General features: G+C 55.0%; 1 protein-coding gene across 2 annotated transcripts in view; it reads left to right on the top strand.

Moving 5' to 3' along the window:
• The window catches only part of BCR (BCR activator of RhoGEF and GTPase), a 125,312-nt gene that overhangs the window by 97,088 nt on the left and 9,140 nt on the right, over positions 1-19,084 (top strand). Inside the window, exons 11-16 of one of the 2 annotated variants that reach the window (XM_041003517.1) lie at positions 160-279; positions 1,020-1,095; positions 2,904-3,008; positions 3,632-3,706; positions 7,448-7,545; positions 10,934-11,065. In XM_041003517.1, coding sequence (XP_040859451.1) covers positions 160-279; positions 1,020-1,095; positions 2,904-3,008; positions 3,632-3,706; positions 7,448-7,545; positions 10,934-11,065 — 606 coding nt within the window. The remainder of the gene's footprint in view (positions 1-159; positions 280-1,019; positions 1,096-2,903; positions 3,009-3,631; positions 3,707-7,447; positions 7,546-10,933; positions 11,066-19,084) is intronic. The other variant, XM_041003518.1, reaches the window with a different exon arrangement.

Consider the following 19,084-nt stretch of genomic DNA (forward strand, 5'->3'; position numbering starts at 1 on the left):
GACTGGCCCAGGCCCCCCCGGACCAACAGAGTTCTCCAGGTCTCCAGGTCCTTCTCAGAGGCCGAGATAGGGGTGCCAGGGCTTAGCCAGGCGCGAGCAGGATGCCCAGGAGCCCAGGGCGGAAAGCTGAGCCTCGGCCTCTTCCCCGACCTCCCACAGAGGGCCAACAAGGGCAGCAAGGCCATGGAGCGGCTGAAGAAGAAGCTGTCTGAGCAGGAGTCGCTGCTGCTGCTCATGTCTCCCAGCATGGCCTTCAGGGTGCACAACCGCAACGGCAAGGTGAGCGCCGCCCCGGTCCTCCCGCCAGCTGCTTCCCACCAGCTCCCCCAATGGCTGAGACCTGCCCGGGGGCGGGGGGGGGGTGCTACCTTCCACTGGGGGCCCGCCTTCCACTGGGCACATTGCACCTGTGGTGCAGAGGGGGAGGCTTGTGTGCCCCTCTTGCCCTCTGTATGACATCTTATCTCCTGAGTCCTGCCCGCCCCCGACCCCTGCTCATATACAGTGCATGGTTCATTCTTCAGTATTTGACACCAGGTGGTTGGAGCTGGGCGGAGGTCACAGCGGGCCCTGCAGGAGGGGAGAGAGACAGAGATAGTTGCGGAGTGGCATCTCCCCCCCACCACAGAGCCCACCCTCACAAGCCCCCTGCACTCCCACTGGCAAGCCCTCTGAGTCCCTCACCTGCACGCTGTCTGCCCTGGGCATCAACCATCCCACCCTCCTCTCGAGCCCCAGCATGCTGCAGACAAACAGGGCTTATACCAGAAGCAGGTGTGTACAGAGCGCGGGCACTGTGGCCCCAGGCACAGCCCAGGCAGCCAGGGCGAAAAGGTCTGGAAGTGACAATCCCAGCTCAGGGCAGGTATGCTCTGGGCGGGCCAGGGAGCTCAGCTGACTGGCAGCTCAGTGCTGGAGGGGAAGGGGGAGCCAAGTGCTCCAAGGACTGGCAGGGCCCTGCCCGGGCAAGGCCAGGGGTGGAGATAACTGGGGCGTGTTCTCCGTTCCTCCCGCCCTAGAGCTACACATTCCTGATTTCCTCCGACTACGAGCGTGCTGAGTGGAGGGAGAACATTCGAGAACAGCAGAAGAAGTGTGAGTGGCTGGGCCGGGGTCCCTGGGCATCCCTGGGGTCCACAGGTGTCGGATGTGTGTCCTGCTCCCGTAGCTTTAAACCTGTCTGGGTTTTTTCCCTTTTGTTTTTCCTTCTTTTCTTATCCAAGTGAAATGTTACCTGGTATGCTAATGCAGCAAATAAGATGGTGATGGGTGTTGTAACAACCAAGCTACAAAAGACCCCCGAGGGTCTTGGGTTCAAGCCCCGACTCCAGCTTCCTGCAGGATGGGCTGCCAGGGACATAGACAGTGGCAGTCACTCAAGGAGCTAGGCTTCTTGCCCCACATTCATTCCCCGACAGGAGACCCTGGGTTGAGTTCCCAGCTCCCTGGCCTCAGGCCCAGCCCTACGAGCATCTGTAAAATGGGCCAACAGATAGGAGCTCTGTGTATCTCTCAGTTTCTGCCTCTCATACAAAAATGTTTTTAAAGTTTTATTTGCTTTTCGTTTGAAAGGCAGAGCTATAGAGAAAGAAGAGACAGAGATCTCTCTGCTGGTTCAGTCCCCAAAGTGGCTGCAACAAACCGGAGCTAGGCTGGGCTTGGTCTGGAGCCAGGAACTTCTTCTGAGTCTCCCACATGGGCGGCAGGGGACCAAGCTCTTGGACTGTCCTCTGCTGCTTTTTTCTCAGGCACATTAGCAGGGAGCTGAATCAAAAGTGGAGTAGCCAGGACTTGAACCAGCACGCATATGGGATGCTGCCAACATCACAGGCGGAGGCTTAACTTGCTATGCCACAGTGCTTAACTATCCTGGTTGGCTCCCAGACCTCGGTGTCCCCACCCCACCCCACCCTCCACCCACTGTGTCCCCTTTGCATTCACTTGCCCTCCCAGCTGCTTCCTGCCTGCTGCCCACCCAGGTCTTTCCCACACACCCCTCCCCCACATCCCATGTCCTCCCCAGACACCCCCCTTCCCCTTCCCTCTCCCCCCACACACCAGGTATGGGTGGCTGTGTGCAGGGCCAGCGGCCTCCTCTCTGCATCAACCCCTCCTTGTCTTATACCATCTTCACATCTCCTGAGCTCCCAGCGACACCCCTGCTGCCTCCTGGAAAAAGAGCTGAGGGATGCAGAGCCCACTCAGGCTGAGCCACCCTGTTCCCTCCCACCTCCTGAGCCAGACTGGGTGCTGGGGCCTCCTTCGAGTGGAGTCAGCCACATTCGGGATTTACCTGCTGCACACAGACCCTGCCTGGGCTAGTAGGGGGGGTCCCATGTGCCCCTGTCCTGGCCTGAGCTACGGCTTCCCCAACCCCCTGCCCTCCAGTCCCACCATTGCCTGGAGGTGATGCAAGGAGCTTCTGCCCATTGTAACACCGGGACTCAGCCTGTAGCTGGCGTGGCAGCAACCGTTGCTGGCTCAGTGTTGTTCCCAGAGGCAGAGCCCAGTGGCTTTAGCCAAGCATGGAGCCATTCCAATAGGGTCACATTTGGCCTAGGGAACCAACATATATATGTGTGTGTGTAAGGGTGCTGCTCTCACACTCTGGCTGGGTGTGTGTGTGTGCCCTGCCCTCATGTTCTGGGGTGTGTGTGTGTGTGTGTGTGTGTGTGTGTGTGTGTGTAGGTCCCGCCCTTACACTCTGGGCAGCCCACACTAACTCAGCACCTCCCAGGAGAGAGGCTGCAAGCTCCCCAGCACGCTCGAGGCAGGGGAGGGGCGATGCGGTAAGGAAGGAGCAGGAAGTGGGAAGGGCAGAGGGAGGCCGTGCAGCAGCCCGGGCGTGGGGATGGCAAAGGGCAGCAACGACCAATATCTTTCTCTCTCTGCTGCCCGCTCAGGCTTCAAAAGCTTCTCCCTGACGTCCGTGGAGCTGCAGATGCTCACCAACTCCTGCGTGAAGCTGCAGACGGTGCACAGCATCCCGCTGACCATCAACAAGGAAGGTGGGAGGACAGGGGCTGCCAGGCCCAGGCGCCGCGTCAGAGCCATCTTTGTGACCAGCCCGGGCCCCCTTCAGGAGAGCTAGATGTGCCCGTTAGGTGGTCCACGCCTGGCAGTCGTTTCCTCTCCCCTTGGCAGCTATGGCCTGGAGGTTTAGGAAGCAGATGCCGCTGCCCCTGGTCACAAGGCCCGGGACGAGGCTCTTGGTGATCAGACTCTCCGTGCCCACCGTGCCCCCCACCACACACACCTTTTCCCTGTCCCATCCCTCCCACCCCCCAATCTCTAGGCACCTTGCCTATCACACATGTGTTTGCCCAAGCATGTGCTCATACGTGTACTGCCACATACAGGCACAGCGACACACATTCCACACCTCCCCCAGGTGACAGCACTGCCCTTGGAACCTCCCCAGCTTCCGTCCCCGTTTTGTGTCCGTCCTATCACCCCCCCGCCCCACCTACTCCAGCACTGTGAATCCAGCTAGACCCTGGGACTGCAGCAGCTCCCAGCAGCTGGCAGCCCCCACGGGGCCCATGCCGCAGCTAAGGCTGCAGCCAAGCCCGGCTGTCACCCCCCACCTCCCTCTCCCCAGCCTGGAGCTGACCGCTCATCTCTCACGCAGATGATGAGTCCCCAGGCCTCTACGGGTTCCTGAACGTCATCGTCCACTCGGCCACCGGCTTTAAGCAGAGTTCAAGTAAGTAGCTTCTGGAGAGGGTGGGGGGAGGGATGGTCTGGCACAACCAGGGGCAGCGTTCTGAGGCTGCCAGGCAAGCCTGGCTGACTGCTCACAGGTGTCGGTGCCCCACTGTCCTGCCATCTCACCTCTTACCAGCTCAGTGCTGCCCCCCGCAGGCGTTTCTTGTCATTTCAGGGACTGGCAGCAGACAGGGCACCTGAGAGCCCGGGTTTGTTTCTTTAGATTTATTTATTACTATAAGAAAGTCAGATTTTCAGAGAAAAGGAGAGACAGAAAGATCTTTTGTCTGTTGGTTCACTCCCCAAGGGGCTGTAGTGGCTAGAATTAAACTGATCCGAAGCCAGGAGCCAGAAGCTTTTTCCAGATCTCCCATGCAGGTACAGGATCCCAAGGCCTTTGGCTGTCCTCGACTGTTTTCCCAGGCCGAAAGCAGGGAGCTGGATGGGAAATGGAGCAGCCATGGCAGAAGTTGACACCCATATGCAATGCTGTCACTTGCAGGGATAGGATTAACCAATTGAGCCATCATGCCAGGTCTTGGATGAACCTTTACTTTCCTATCTTTTTTTTTTTTAAGATTTATTTATTCATTGAAAGGTGGATATACAGAGAGGAGAGACAGAGAGGAAGATCTTCCGTCCGACGATTCGCTCCCCAAGTGAGCACAACAGCCGATGCTATGCCGATCCGAAGCCAGGATCCAGGAACTTCTTCCGGGTCTCCCATGCGGGTGCAGGATCCCAAGGCTTTGGGCCGTCCTTGACTGCTTTCCCAGGCCACACGCAGGGAGCTGGATGAGGAAGTGGAGCTGCCGGGGTTAGAACCAGTGCCTATATGGGATCCTGGCGTGTTCAAGGCGAGGACTTAAGCCGCCAGGCCACGCCGCTGGGCCCAACTTTCCTATCTTTTTTTAAAGATTTATTTTATTTTTATTGGAAAGTCAGATATACAGAGAGGAGGAGAGGCAGAGAGGAAGATCTTTCATCCAATGATTTGCTCCCGAAGTGGCCACAATGGCTAAAGCTGAGCCAATCTGAAGCCGGGAGCCTCTTCCCAGTCTCCCACACAGGTGCAGGGTCCCAAGGCTTTGGGCCGTCCTGGACTGCTTTCCCAGGCCTCAAGCAGGGAGCTGGATAGGAAGTGGAACATCCGGGACATGAACCGGCGCCCATATGGGATCCCAGTGCATGCAAGGCGAGGACTTTAGCTAGTAGGCTACCATACCAGGCCCTAGATCTTTAAAAAAAAAAAAAAAAGAAAATAGAATTGTGTGTTTACAGAAAGCCATGAGGCCTGAGCACTGGAACCATCCATCCATCCTCCACTGGTTTCCCAGGCGCATTAGCAGGGAACTGGATTGCACGTAGAGTGGCCAGGACTCGAATCGGCATCCATATAGGATACCGGTGTTACAGACAGTGACGCCACAGTGCCAGCCCACGGTGTAGCTTCTGCCGGGTTGCTGACTACCTTCACCGAGGCTCTCAGCAGGGGCCTCCACCCAGGTCCCCCAGCCAGGTGCCCCCATCACCCCCACTCTCCCACACCTACTACTGGGTAGGGCCAGGGTGCAGATCTCATCCTGTCATTTCATGTTTACAGCCCAGCCAGCCAGACCCTGCACACAGTCTAGCCCCAGTTACCCCCAACCCACTTCCTCCCCGCCTTCCACAACTTCTACCACATGGAGCCCAGATCTTGGCCTGGAGCCCTTTCACCCAAACTTTTTAAAATATAATTTATTTGAAAGGCAGAATTCGAGCCAGAAGGGGAAGGAGATCTTTCCTTCCATTGCTTGACTCCTCCAAATGGCTGAGATAGCTAGGACAGGGCCAGACTGAAGCTAGGTGCCAGGACCCCAAGCACTTGGACCGTCCTCCACTGCTTTCCCAGGAGCATTAGCAGGGAGTTGGATCAAAAGTGAAGCAGCCAGGGGCCCGGCGCAGTGGCGCAGTGGTTAAGGTCCTCGCCTTGAACGCCCGGGATCCCATATGGGCGCCGATTCTATCCCGGCAGCTCCACTTCCCTTCCAGCTCCCTGCCTGTGTACCGGGAAAGCAGTGGAGGACGGCCCAAAGCTTTGGGATCCTGCACCCGCGTGGGAGACCCGGAAGAGACTCCTGGCTTCGGATCGGCATAGCATCGGCTGTTGTGCTCACTTGGGGAGTGAATCATCGGACGGAAGATCTTCCTCTCTGTCTCTTCTCTCTGTATATCCGCCTTTCCAATAAAAAAATAATAAAAGTAAATCTTAAAAAAAAAAAAAAAGTGAAGCAGCCAGGACTCAAACTGGCAGCCATATGAGATGCTGGCATCGCAGATGGCAGATCCCTTGGCCCAAGCACTTTGCCCAGGTCTGTACAGAGTACAAGGTCTTCCCTAGCTCCGCCCAGCTTGTGTCCCTCCTGCATCCAAGGCCTTTGCCATGACCTTGCTCCACACACAGCAGTTGTTGCCCTAGGCGCTTGTGACACACCAGCTCCCCTCCATCCAGCCCACCCAGCTCACCCAGCCCATGGGATCCTTCTCATCATGGGGGGATGAGCTGGGGTTTGCTGAGGAGCTGAGCAGATGTTCTCAGAGCCTGTTTCCCTGCTTCCCAGGACAAGGGAGTCACGTGGGGTACTGCTGTTTATGCCAGTCACTGGTTGCTTTTATTTTCAAAAGGAAATTAAGGGGGCGATGCTGTGGCTCAGCAAGTTAAACCACTGCCTGCAGCACCAGATTCTCATACAGGCAGCAGTTTGAGCCCCGGCTGCTCTACTTCCCACCCGGCTCCCTGCTAATGTGCCTGGAGGAGCAATGGAAGATGGCCCAAATGCTTGGGCCCCTGCACCCACATGGGAAACCTGGGTGGAATTCCAGGCTCCTGGGTTCAGCCTGGCCCATCTCTGGCCTTTGCAGTCATCTGGGGAGTAAACCAGCAGATAGAAGACCTGTTTCTTTGCCTCTTTCTCTCTAACTCTACCATTCACATAAATAGATTTGTTTTAAAAAGAATCTTTTTTTGTTGTTTTTTTTTTAAGATTCATTTATTTCTTTGAAAGGGGAAATTTTTCATCTACTAATTCACTCGCCAAATAGCTGCCAGGGTTGGGTTGGACCAAAACCAGGAAGCAGGCGCTCCAGTCAGGTCTTCAATGCAGGTGCAGAGCTCAAAGCATGTGAACCATCCTCTGCTGCTTTCCAGGGTGCCTTAACAGGGAGTTGGATTGAAAGTGGAGCAGCTGCTACTCAAATCTGCACTCACCAGCCCAGTGTTGTGGCCTAGTGGCTAATTTCCTTGCCTTGCATGCACCAGGATTCCATGTGGGCGCCGGTTCTAATCCCGGCAGCTCCACTTCCCATCCAGCTCCCTGCTTGTGGCCTGGGAAAGCAGTCAAGGACAGCCCAAATCCTTGGGAGCCTGCACCTGCATGGGAGACGTGAAAGAGGCTCCTGGCTCCTGGCTTTGAATAGGGTCAGCTCCAGTCATTGCAGCCACTTGGAGAGTGAACCAGCAGATGGAAGATCTTTCTCTCTGTCTCTTTCTCTCTCTGTAAATCTGACTTTCCAATAAGAATTAAATCTTTTTTTTTTAAGTCTGCACTTACGTGGGATACCAACCTTATTGAATCAGCAGCTTAGTCCACTGTACCACAGTACAATCCCCAAAACATTTGCTTTCTAAATATGAAAATCACTCCAGCTCTCCTATGGAAAAACCCCAGCAACCCTTCTCCCGGTCACCTCCCTACAGATCTGTACTGCACCCTGGAAGTGGATTCCTTCGGGTACTTTGTGAACAAAGCAAAGACGCGAGTCTACAGGGACACCACAGAGCCCAACTGGAACGAGGTGAGGAGTTGGGTCCTGTGAGGGTTGTCCTCCATGACGTCTACACGGCCAGGGGTTCCCAGGGACTTCCCCCTCCTCACCCACACTGATCCCTTGCCATCCATCTGTGCTTCCGGGAATGTCCCAGGGAGCAAGAGCTGGCACGTCCCAGGCAGTTGGGGATGACGCATCCCGGAGATTTTTATCTGTGTTCCTAAGAATCGAACTCTCGCTCCTGCCCTTCAGTGAGGAAACAGTCTCTTTTGATGGAAAGCGTTCGGAAGGAGAGCTTCAAAGGGGTGGTGTCTCCCGTGTCTCTTGTTGTCACTCAGTGTTGACTTGCTGTTGTCATAGTGGTTTTTCCTCTGAAGTTGACAGGAGCCTGGGGGTTTCCAGAAGCCTGAGCTTTGTCTGATGTGGGACATAGAAGGAGGAGACTGGTGTGTGAGACTAAAGGTCCTGCTCTCTGGCCCTGGCCAGCGTGCCACGTTCTGGATCCACAGAGCTGGAGTTGTTTTGTTCTGCTCTCCTGGACCCTAGATTGTGCTTAGCTATTTGACCTTGAACCTTCAGGGAGGTTGGATCCTTGGATACCTTGGATCCTTGGATCCCCACATCCTTGGATACCTACAACAGCCAGGGCTGGACCAGGCTGAGTCCAGGAGCCCAGAACTGCACCTAGGTCTCCCACATGCGTGATGGGGACCTCCCAGATCTGCAGTTGAGCAGGAAGCTGGAATGGGAAGCAGAGCAGGGACTCAAACCCAGGCAGCGGGAGGTGGGCTGCAGGTGGCCCACTCGGCGTCTGTGCCACTGTGCCCTACGACTGCCCCATCACTGTTATGTGATTAGTGGGCATGCCCAAATAGGAAGAGGGTACAGAAAACCCTTAGTGAAGTGGGCCTGCTCTGTATGACCCTTGAGAAAGGGGCTGAGTGGCGGCTGTGATGAGGAGGAGGGAAGGGAAGAACAGAGCCACACAGGACCCGTGGTGAATGAAGGCTTTGCAGAAAGCAGGAGGAAGAAAAAGTGAGGGAGCGTTCTAGGCAGTGTGCACAGGGGCCAGGTGCCGGTCAGCCGGGGCAGGCCCTGGGAAGGGAGGTGCCATGGCATTGGGATCCCCGTGGTGACAGGTCACCAGGGGTCCCCCGCGCTGTGCCTGCCAGTCACCAGAGTGTTCCTGCGTATTCCTGGCACACATGCCTGTCTTCCTCTCTGTGGCTTTTTCCATGCCCCCTTACCCACCTCCATCTTCTCTCCAAGAGCTCCTAACTGCCCCAGCATGGGTGTGAGACGCACACTTACCTCTGCAACAGGCATCTCGCAAGCCTTGCCTCCAGTACCTCCCCTCGGTCCTCTTTTCTTTTTTAAATAGGATTCTTATTTATTTATTTATTTGTAAAATTGTATTTGGAAGGCAGGGTTGCAGAGAGAAGAGGAGAGACAGAGGTCTCTGTCTGCTGGTTTCACTGTCCAGATGGCCACAACGGCTGGAACTGGGCTAGTACTGGCCAAGAGCTCATAGCTTTTTTTTGGGTCTCCTGTGAGGTGCAAGGTCTCAGACACTTGAGCCATCTTCAGCTGCTTTTCCAAGGCACAGTAGCAGGGAGCTGGATAGGAAGTGGAGCATCCAGGACTTGAACCAATGCCAGCATCCCAAGCAGCGGTTTAATAGGATATGCCATGATACCAGTCCCAAATTTGTTTTTAATCAATAGATGCACCATCTCTTCTTTCTTAAAAAAGGATTTCTTATTTGAAAGGCAGAGAGAGAGAGAGAGAGATCTTCATCCGCTGATTCCCTCCATGGTGCTGGCAACAGCCAAGGCCAGGCTGCAGCGAAGCCGGCAGCTAGAAGCTCTCTCCTGATCTCCCATGTGGGTGGCACATAGATTGTCCCCCCGCTGCTTTCCCGGGTACTTCAGCAGGAGCCTGGGGCAGGGGGTGCCAGGACTCCAGCTGGCACTCTGATTGGTAACGCAGCCTTCCCAAGCAGTGTTTTAACGCACTGCTGTACCCCACCGGTTCTAGGATCTTGCTTCTCAGGGCAGTTTTCAGCCCACAGCGAAATTGAATACCTGTGTTTGACTTCATGAGCCCATGTTGACACATGATTGATTGGCGCTCAGAGTCCCCAGTGGACGTTTGGGTCACTCTGGGCATTGTATGTCCTGTGGCTTTGATGTTTGTATACAGATGTGAGCCCCTCACTGTAACATCATGCCTCATGTTCCACGGCTCCCCAGAATAATCTGACCCAGGTGGACGAGTCATTATTGGCCAGTTATAGAAGAGCTGTGAATTGGCGTTGTGTCTTTTTCATGTTGAGAGGTAGACAGAACTCCCACCCACTTGTTCACATCCCCGGTGCCTGAAGTGGTCACACCCAGGTTGCCCAGATACCAGGAACTAGAAGTTCAACAACGCAGGACCCCATTACATGAGCCATTCCTGTCCCCTCCCAGGGTTGGGTACTGGCCGGAAGTGGAACCAGCAGGGATGCTGGGTTGTGATCCAGGCACTCACTCCGACCTGAGGTGTCAGTATCTTTTGCATGGTTTATTTAATTATTTGAGTGGTAGAGTTACAGAGGGAAAGAGATTCCATTCAGTGCTTCACTTCCCAAATGGCTGCAACAGTTGGAGCTGGGCTGATCCAAAGCCAGGAGCCAGGAGCTTCATCCTGGTCTCCCACGTGGCTGCAGGGGCCCAAGCACTTGGGCCATGCTCTGCTGCTTTCCCAGATGCATGAGCAGAGAGCTAAATGAGAAGCAGGGCAACCGGGACTTGAACCAACACCCATATGGGATGTCAGTGCTGTAAGTGGCAGCTTTTTACCTGCTATACCACCGGCTTGACCCCAGATGTGGGCAGCTTTTTTTGTTGTTGTTAAAGATGTACTTATTTTTATTGGAAAGGCAGATTTACAGAGAGAAGGAGAGACAGAGAGAAAGATCTTCCATCCACTGGTCCATTCTCCAAACGGCCACAGTGACTGGTGCTGAGCCCAAGGACTTGAACAGGGTGCTGCATGGGAAGTAGAGTAGCTGGGACGTGAACTGGTGCCCATATGGGTTGCTGGCACTTGCAGATAAAGGAGTAGCCAACTGAGCCACCATGGCAGCCCCAATCGTGGGCGTATTGATTGTCAGACTCAGTACCCAATTTTTGTCTGTGTGTTTTTGAAACGCACCCCTGGGGTTCTGTTGCAGGCGATGTCAGGACCACCAGATAGATACTAGTGTAAAGATCTGGATTCAGCACTTCCAGAAGCCTGCAAGCTTGAGCTACAGTGTGGCGACCATAGGCCCATGTTCCTGAGGGTTCCAGGACTTAGTACGGACATCCAGGTCAGCTGGGGCCCTGTGTTCATAGGCACCTAATCCTTGCTTCCTTTCTGGACACTGCAGGAGTTTGAGATCGAGCTGGAAGGCTCCCAGACCCTGCGGATCCTGTGCTACGAGAAATGTTACAACAAAACCAAGATGGCCAAGGAGGACGGCGAGAGCAGCGACCGGCTCATGGGGAAGGGCCAGGTGCAGGTGAGGCCACCCTGTCTGTGTCCCCCACCAGACCTCTACCCGCTTGGGGCGCTGGACAATTCTGCAGTACCAGTGCGGGGAGCCTCCAGCCAGCGCCCCTCTGGGGTCCTCTCCTGCCTGTCTGCTTCTGTCTGAGTGGACACTGTACTTTTGCTTGCCCTGGCCTCAGAGGGGTGCCCCAAAAGGGGTCTTCTCTGGGCCTCTGGGACCTTGGGAGAACCCCCCAGCACAGCGTCAGGCAGAGCCACATGGGCCAAGATAGGCAATGAGGGGCTACCTTGTGGCAAAACACTAAGGGGCCCTGGAGTCGATCTGCCTGACAACTCCCCGCCTGCTTGGGGTCTGCTGCATCCCAAATAGGTACACACAAGTCCTCCCACACACGAGAGTGGGAGAAGAAGGCAAGAGAAGGTGTCCACATGCGACTTGTGGGTGGGTGACCCCTGGTCCTTTGGAAGTGTGTTTTGCTCCTGGAAGCCACCAGCAGCTCTTTGTGCCTCTCTGCAGATGAGGGTGCCAACACACCTTTCCCTAGCACTCTCTCCTGCTCCCATTTTCCCAGGCCTGCCTGCCACCTACAGCTCCAAAAACCTGGATCTTTCCCACCTGGGCCTGGGGGTCCTGATCCGCCCGCCCCCCTTGGTGCTGTCCATCTTCCCCCAAGGCCTCCAGCCTGTAGAGGCATCGGGCTGGCCCAGAGGCTCTGCCTCCCTTCTCTATAGACAGGAAGTAAAATTCCCTCGTGACATCATGAGTGCCAGGAAGGGAATCAAGAGAGAGCAGCCTCCCCAGGTCATTGGTTGCCCGTTGGGACCTGCAGATCCTGGCTGAGGGGTGCCCCCCACCCCTGTTGTCCTGCCTGGGCTGCCCAGGTTCTTATGATGGAAGCTTTTTGTTGGGAACTCTGTGTCTTGGGGCTCCCTGGGGCCTCCCTGGGCCTGGCACCACAGAATCATCTGCCGTTGCCCCTGTCCTCACCCCAGTAGGGAGCTCTCGGTTACCACCCCCTGCAGCCTTGTGTGGACTTTGGGGGTCGGGTACATCAACTCGTGTTTCAGAGGGATATGGGGGGATGGGTGTACTCATTATGATGCCACTTGGGTTCATGTCCCAGCTAGACAACCTGCTGGTGTCTACCCTGGGAGACCGTAGGTGACAGCTCCAGTGGTTAGGTCCCTGGTACCCACCTGGTTAGAGTTCCTGGCTTGACCCAGCCCTTAGGTAAATGAAGCAGCAGAGTGGGAGATCTGTGTGTGTGTGTGTGTGTGTGTGTGTGTTTCTGTCTCAAACAGCTAAACTAGTTCTTAGCCTGTGCTTTCCTCATGGTGCTTTCCTCATGGGGTGGGGGGCGGTGCCACCCAGAACCCCTGCCCTATCCCCGACAAGAGGAGGGCAGTTCTGTGGCCTAGAAAAGCCACAGCTGGAGGCTGGTTAGAGCAACAGACCCAAGCCTTCCACCAGGCTGCTGCGGCACAGGGCAGGCCTTAGCGCCAGAGCTGGGCACAGCGTGGACCAGTGGCATTGTATCAGTAGGGACAGGCTGGGGGTCTCTGGAAGCAGAGGGACAGACACTACAGGGTCCAGGGCATCCTGGCTAAAGCCAGGCTTCCTGCCGAGCACAGGTAATGACCAAAGCAAAGAATAAGGATGAAGTCGGATGCTCAGAGTGAGCTCTGATGCCAGGAAAGAGTGGAAAGTTGTGCTCAGCCTGCCTGGCAAAGCTCTTGGCTAAGTCTGCATTTAAAATTTTATTTATTTACTCACATATATATGTAAATAAACATAAATACGTAGAGATTATTGGAAAGGCAGGTTTACAGAGAAAAGGAGAGGCAAAGGACCTGACGCAGTAGCGTAGTGGCTAAAGTCCTCACCTTGAATGTTCAGGCATCCCATATGGGTGCTGGTTCGTATCCTGCTGCTCCACTTCCCATCCAGCTCCCTGCTTGTGGCCTGAGAAAGCAGTTGGGGATGGCCCAAATGCTTGGGACCCTGCACCTGTGTGTGAAAGACCTGGAAAAAGCTTCCTGCTCCTGGCTTTAGATCGACTCTGCTCCAACCATTGCGGCCGCTTGAGTGAGTGAGCCAGCGGGCAGATCTTTCTCTCTCTGACTCCCCTTCTCTGTGTGCATGTGCCTTCCCAATAAAAATAAATAGTCTAAGTTTTTTTTTTTTTAAAAAAAGGAGGGCCCGGCGCGGTGGCGCAAGTGGTTAAGGTCCTCACCTTGCACGCCCAGGATCCCATATGGGTGCCGGTTCTATCCCGGCAGCCCCGCTTCCCATCCAGCTCCCTGCCTGTGGCCCCGGAAAGCAGTCCAGGACGGCCCAAAGCTTTGGGACCCTGCACCCACGTGGGAGACCCGGAAGAGGCTCCTGGCTTCGGATCGGCATAGCATCGTCCGTTGTGGCTCACTTGGGGAGTGAATCATCGGACGGAAGATCTTCCTCTCTGTCTCTCCTCTGTATATACGCCTTTCCAATAAAAAAATTAATAAAAATAAATAAATAAATAAAAAGGAGACACAGAGAATGAAAGATCTTCCACCCGTTGATTCACACCCTAAATAAAACCAACAGCTAGAACAGATCCCATCTAAAGCCAGGAGCCAGGAGCTTCTTCCAGGTCTCCCACGCAGGTGCAGGGTCCCAAGGCTTTGGGCCGTCCTCTCCTGCTTTCCCAGGCCACAAACAGGGAGCTGGTGGGAAGTGGGGTAGCCGGGACACGAACCAGTGCACATGTGGGATGCTGGCACTTGCAGGGAGGGGATTGCCTGACTGAGCCAGTGCAGCAAGGCTTGAGCCTGGATTCTTTTGCTGGTTTACAAGGAGGCAGACACACAGTTCTGGGAGAAAATCCAGGAGAAGCCTGGATCCAACTTGGCCAAGCAAAGGCCTTGCCCTAGGATGCTGGAGGTCCCAGGTTGGCAGCTCATGGCTGTTGTAACCATAGTATAGCATGCCACCAGCTGCTCACCTGTCAGTCGCTAGGCCCCGGGCGTGACACGATAGGGTCGGGGGAGGGTCAGGAGTGGGTGACGCGACTGAAGCTCCCCCTCCCCCCAGGGAAGGAAGACTGTTTAGGGGTCAGGATCCCTACAGCAGCAGGTGCAGCCACCACAGCTGTGGGGTTTGGAGGTCGACACAGGGTTTGGGCTTCTCTCTGGTACGACCAGGCAGAGTGGGAATTTCCACCCAAGTGTAAGTGGGGCTTGCCAAATGGAAAATTCCTGAGAAGAACCAAAGTCAAAGGGATTTGAACAAGGATTCTGGCTCAGAACTGAGCTCTCGGAAGACATGGCCTGGTTTGGAATGGGGAAAAAAAAAAGAGCTCCAGACCGGGGGTGGGGGGTGTTCCTATATGCCGTCACACACTGCTGGCTGGATGTGTCCCCCAGAGGGAATCCCCCACGGGACACACCGGGCTCTCGGGGCCGAGGGAGTGTTGGCTGCCGTTTGTCATCTGTGGAGAAGGACGGGTCTGCCTCCAGGCCTCTGGCCCGTCAGTGCCTGGCGTAGGGGAAGGCGAATGGGGAACACGCCTTCTCCCCTCCCCTGCATCCCTATTTAATGGCCTCCTTAAATGGAAAGGAACCAAGCACACCGGGCCAGGGTGTGCATGAGTCATGCGCGGAGGTGGCGTCGGACTGGCCCCTGGAGACCGGGACTCCTGGCCACGACGACTTGTTTGTGGTATCCCAGGAGGAAGGAAGTCAGCGGAGGCGCCGGGGTCACTGCCAAACCCTGTGTTCTGAGTAAGGATACGTGGCAGAGGATGCTGGCATCGTCACAACGGGCCAGCCTCTCAGAAGCCAGCCTTTTCCCAGGAACTTTAGGCAGTGCACGCTGTGGTCAGATTGTAGGGGAGCTTGGGGGCAGTATATGGCCCCACATTCTGGAAGTGGCCCCTAGTCTCAGTGCACACCCCCTCCCGTCCATGGTCCCCACATGCACCTGACTCAGAAATGGAATGGGAAGACCCCTCCAATGGGAACGGATGGTCTGTGTCCAGACGGTCTGAGCGAGTGAGGACAGGAAGAAGTCTAGACCGGCGAGACGGGCACAGTATGCTGGCAAGTCCCTGAGGGAGGAGCCAGGGTTGCAATTGGAGTGCTGCAGGAGGTTCCAGGACCCTTGGGGGGTCTAGGTCCCCCCAACTCCACCTGTGTGCTGCAGTCCTCAAAGATGCTCATGAGCTCCGGGTTCAGGAACTGTGGGCCTTGCTCCTCTGTAAGTGTCGTGAATGGGTTGTCACATCCCCCTTACCTTTTTTGTTTGTTAGTCTTGTTTTATTAAAGATTGATTTATTTGTATTGGAAAGGCAGAGTTACAGAAAGAAGAGAGACACAGATCGTCCATCTGCTAGACTTTAGCCACTAGGCTACCACGCCAAGTCCAGAAGAGTTATTCTTCACACATGGCCATGCCCTCATGACCGAGCAGGTGCAAGGGGCCGGGTGAGGGTCCTTTCTAAGTCAGCCCTGCACCACAGTGAGCCATTAGAGCAAGCGAAATGCCCAGGCTCCCACCCTCCTACAGGAGGGCTTCCTGCAGCCAGGCCCCTGGGGACCCTGAGGACAGGGAGCCGTCCGACCCCAGGCCCTGTCATGCCCACTGTGGGGCGGGCACTCAACCCAACAAGTTAGGATGCCAGTTAAAATGTCCATGTCCTATGGGGGAAATATCAATCTCTGGCTTAGACTCCTGGCTCCAGCTTCCTGCTCGTGCAAACCCTCGGAAGCAGTCAGGATGGCTCAAGTATTTGGGAGACCTGGCTGGAGCCTCCCCACCACCTCGCCATTACAGCCACTTAGGGAACCAGCCAGCAGGGAGAAGCTCATTTGCTCTGTTTGCCTGCCAGTGTCCATCTATCTCTGAACAAATAAACAATCAATCAATAAAAGTTTGATGACTAGGGTTGTTGGCATAGACCCAGGATGGAAGATCTTTCTGTCTCCTTCTCTGTAAACCAGCCTTTTCAAAGAAAATGAATAACTCTTAAAAAAAAAGTTTGATAACAATTTTCAGGGAGGTCAAGATACAGAAAAATGGGCCCGGCAGAGTAGCCTGGTGGCTAAAGTCTTTACCTTGCATGAACTAGGATCTCATATGGGCACCAGTTCATGTCCCGACAGCCCTGCTTCCCATCCAGCTCCCTGCTTGTGGCCAGGGAAAGCAGTCGAGGATGGCCCAAAGCCTTGGGACCCTGCACCCATGTGGGAGATCTAGAAGAAGCTCTTGGCTCCTGGCTTTGGATTGGGTCAGCTCCAGCCATTGCGGCCACTGGAAGAGTGAATCAGTGGATGGAAGATCTTTCTGTCTCTCCTCTCTGTATATCTGATTTTCCAATAAAAATAAATAAACCTTAAAAAAATAATAATAGTTCTTTAAAAGAGAGAGAGAAAAAAAATCCTGCGACTTCAATGAGTTTCTTTTAGTTGTATTTACTTTTATTGAAAAGACAGGTTTACAGGGAGAGAGGAATAGAGAAAAGAGAGGGTCTTCCATCCACTGGCTCACTCCTCGAATGGCTGCAATGGCTGGAGCTGGGCCAGTCTGAAGCCAGGAACCAGAGGCTGCTTCCAGGTCTCTCACATGAATGCAGGGACCCAGTGACTTAGGCCATCTTTCTGCTGTCCAAGGACCAAGCAGAGAGCTGGATAGTAAGTAGAGCAGCCAGGACTCCAACCGACAGCTGTAGGCAATGCTGGCACTGCAGGAGGAGGCTTAACCTACTATGCTACATGGGAGGGATTTTTCTCAGGTGAGACATCAGCCTAGTCTCCAGGACCCGCCAGGAGCACACGGTCTATGGGACTGTGGGAGGCAACAGCACAGCCGGAGTCTGGTCCATCTCATGGTCAGGTGCAGCTGGGGCAAGCATGGGACCCACACACCCCAGGGCAGCTGGGGCTGGAATTGACTTTTTTCCTTTGTGCTATTTTTCCTGCTCTTCTGGGTGGCCTCACAATCCATTTGCCACAGGGAGAGCAGGGCGCCATTGTTCACCTGTTGTTCAGATGTGAAGGGGCTAAACCATGTGTCTCAAACCTCTGGGGCAATCGATCCTGGCTGGGACGCAGTGCTGATGGGGTTTGCTCCCCCAGACTTCCCTGCCTTGATCAGGTGCAGGGCTGCAGGTCCTTGGGCACAGCTTTGGGCAGTCTCCCTATTTGAGAGACCTTGGGCATAGCTGCAGGTCCTTGGGCACAGCTTTGGGCAGTCTGCCTATTCGAGGGACCATCCATTCTTGTGGTTATGGTTGTGCCCCAAAGAGACTGGAGCTGTGCACTTCAAATAGTTATTATACTGCATTTTATAATTTGCTTTACTCTTGACTGTTGAAAAATATTTATTTGAGAGACAGAGAACTCTGCCATCCCACGGTTCACTCCCCGAATGGCCACAGTGGCCCTTGGGACTTGCGTCAGAAGCCTACTTGGCATCGTGTGTGTTACATCACCTGTCGGTGTGTCTTCTGTATGTGTCTGGGTCCTGGAGAAACCATGAGCTGACATCTCAGGGTAGGGTGGCATGGCAGGTGCAGACACCAGTTAAAATGAAGATGGAGGACTGACCTGGATACACGCACGCCGAAGTGGGGAGGTGGGGTGCTAGTCCTGGGGAGCTGGCAAGGCGGCACAGTTACAGTCAGTCTCCCACTCCATGTCCCCTGGATCCTAGAGGATTGTTTCAGGGTCACGTGTGTGTCCCCCCACACACACATAGCCCCTTGCCTCTGCTAGGAGCGATTCAGAGATGATGCAAGACCAGTGTCCCAGAGAACTGACCAGGAGACAAACTGTGGTGCAGCAAGTTAACCTTCTGCCTTCCACACAATGCCAACATCCCACATGAGCATCAGTTCGAGTCCTGGGTGGTCTGCTTTCAGTCCAGCTCTGTGCTGATGCCTATGGAAAAGCAGCAGAGGATGGGCCAAGTGCTTGGGCTGCTGCACCCAGGACGCAGCTCCTGGCTTTGCCTGGTCCAGCCTTGGCTGTGGCTGACATCTGGGGAGTGCGTGGAAGATAGTTCTCTGTATCTGTCTCTCTCTGTGTCTCTCTCTAACTCACATAACATTTAAACATCTGGAAGTAGCCTTTTAGAAGGGAAGCTTGGAGTCTTGTGCCTGCCAGAAGCTTGGAACTCAAGCCAGGTCTCCGTCGCCTGGGTGTAGGGGCTCAAGCCCTTGGGCCATCTGCCGCTGCTTCTCCCAAGCCATTGATAGGGAACTGGATTGGGAAGTGGAATAGCCAGGAACCGAACCGGTACCGATATAGGATTCCATCGACCTTAGGCCAGCCTTTCCCTGGGATGGATGACGTTTCCTAGGCAACCCAGCGCTTGGCCCACTAGCCTCTCTAGCCCTCAGCCACTCCCCCCCTCCCCCGCCCCCCTTCCTGAGCTGGTGAGCTGACCTGGACATTCCTCACCATGAGTTTCCTGTCCCTCCTCCCCTCAGTAGTCATCTGTTTTTCTCTTGTTTATTTTCCTCTTGGTGCTTTAAATAACCACACAAGAGTGAGCCAGCGCCAGGCAGAAGCGTGGGGGGGGGGGTGCGGGGGGGAGTTGGGGTGGGCCAAATCCCGTACATAGCTGGCTTCGGCAGGAGGATTTTTCCACACTGCAGCCACCTATCCAAGGCCACTCTGAGTCCCAGCTGCCCAGAGACCACCCCACAGAGCTGCAGGCAGGGTCCCAGTGCACACTGGCTGGCGGTGGGAGCCCTGGCAATGGGAGTCCTGGCAATGGTTGTGTGTGTGTGTGTGTATGTGTGTGTGTCACTCCGCTGGTTTGCTCAGGGCAAGCAGGGATATCAGAGGTCATGTGTATGGTTACTGGGGACCCCGGGTCAGGGGAGAGGGATGAGGAGGGGACAGGAGCAAGACAGATCTGACAGTCACGCACAGTTTGTTATTGAGTGTCTCCAAGCTCTCCTCCGGGGGCCACAGGAAACCAACCCTTTGGCAGAAGGAAGCTCGGCTCTAGACGAGTCAGCGCGACACTTGGAATTCCCGTAAC

The sequence above is a fragment of the Ochotona curzoniae genome, unplaced genomic scaffold, assembly GCF_017591425.1.
Source record: "Ochotona curzoniae isolate NIBS_2020 unplaced genomic scaffold, NIBS_Ocur_1.0 scaffold_274, whole genome shotgun sequence".
NCBI lineage: Eukaryota > Metazoa > Chordata > Mammalia > Lagomorpha > Ochotonidae > Ochotona > Ochotona curzoniae.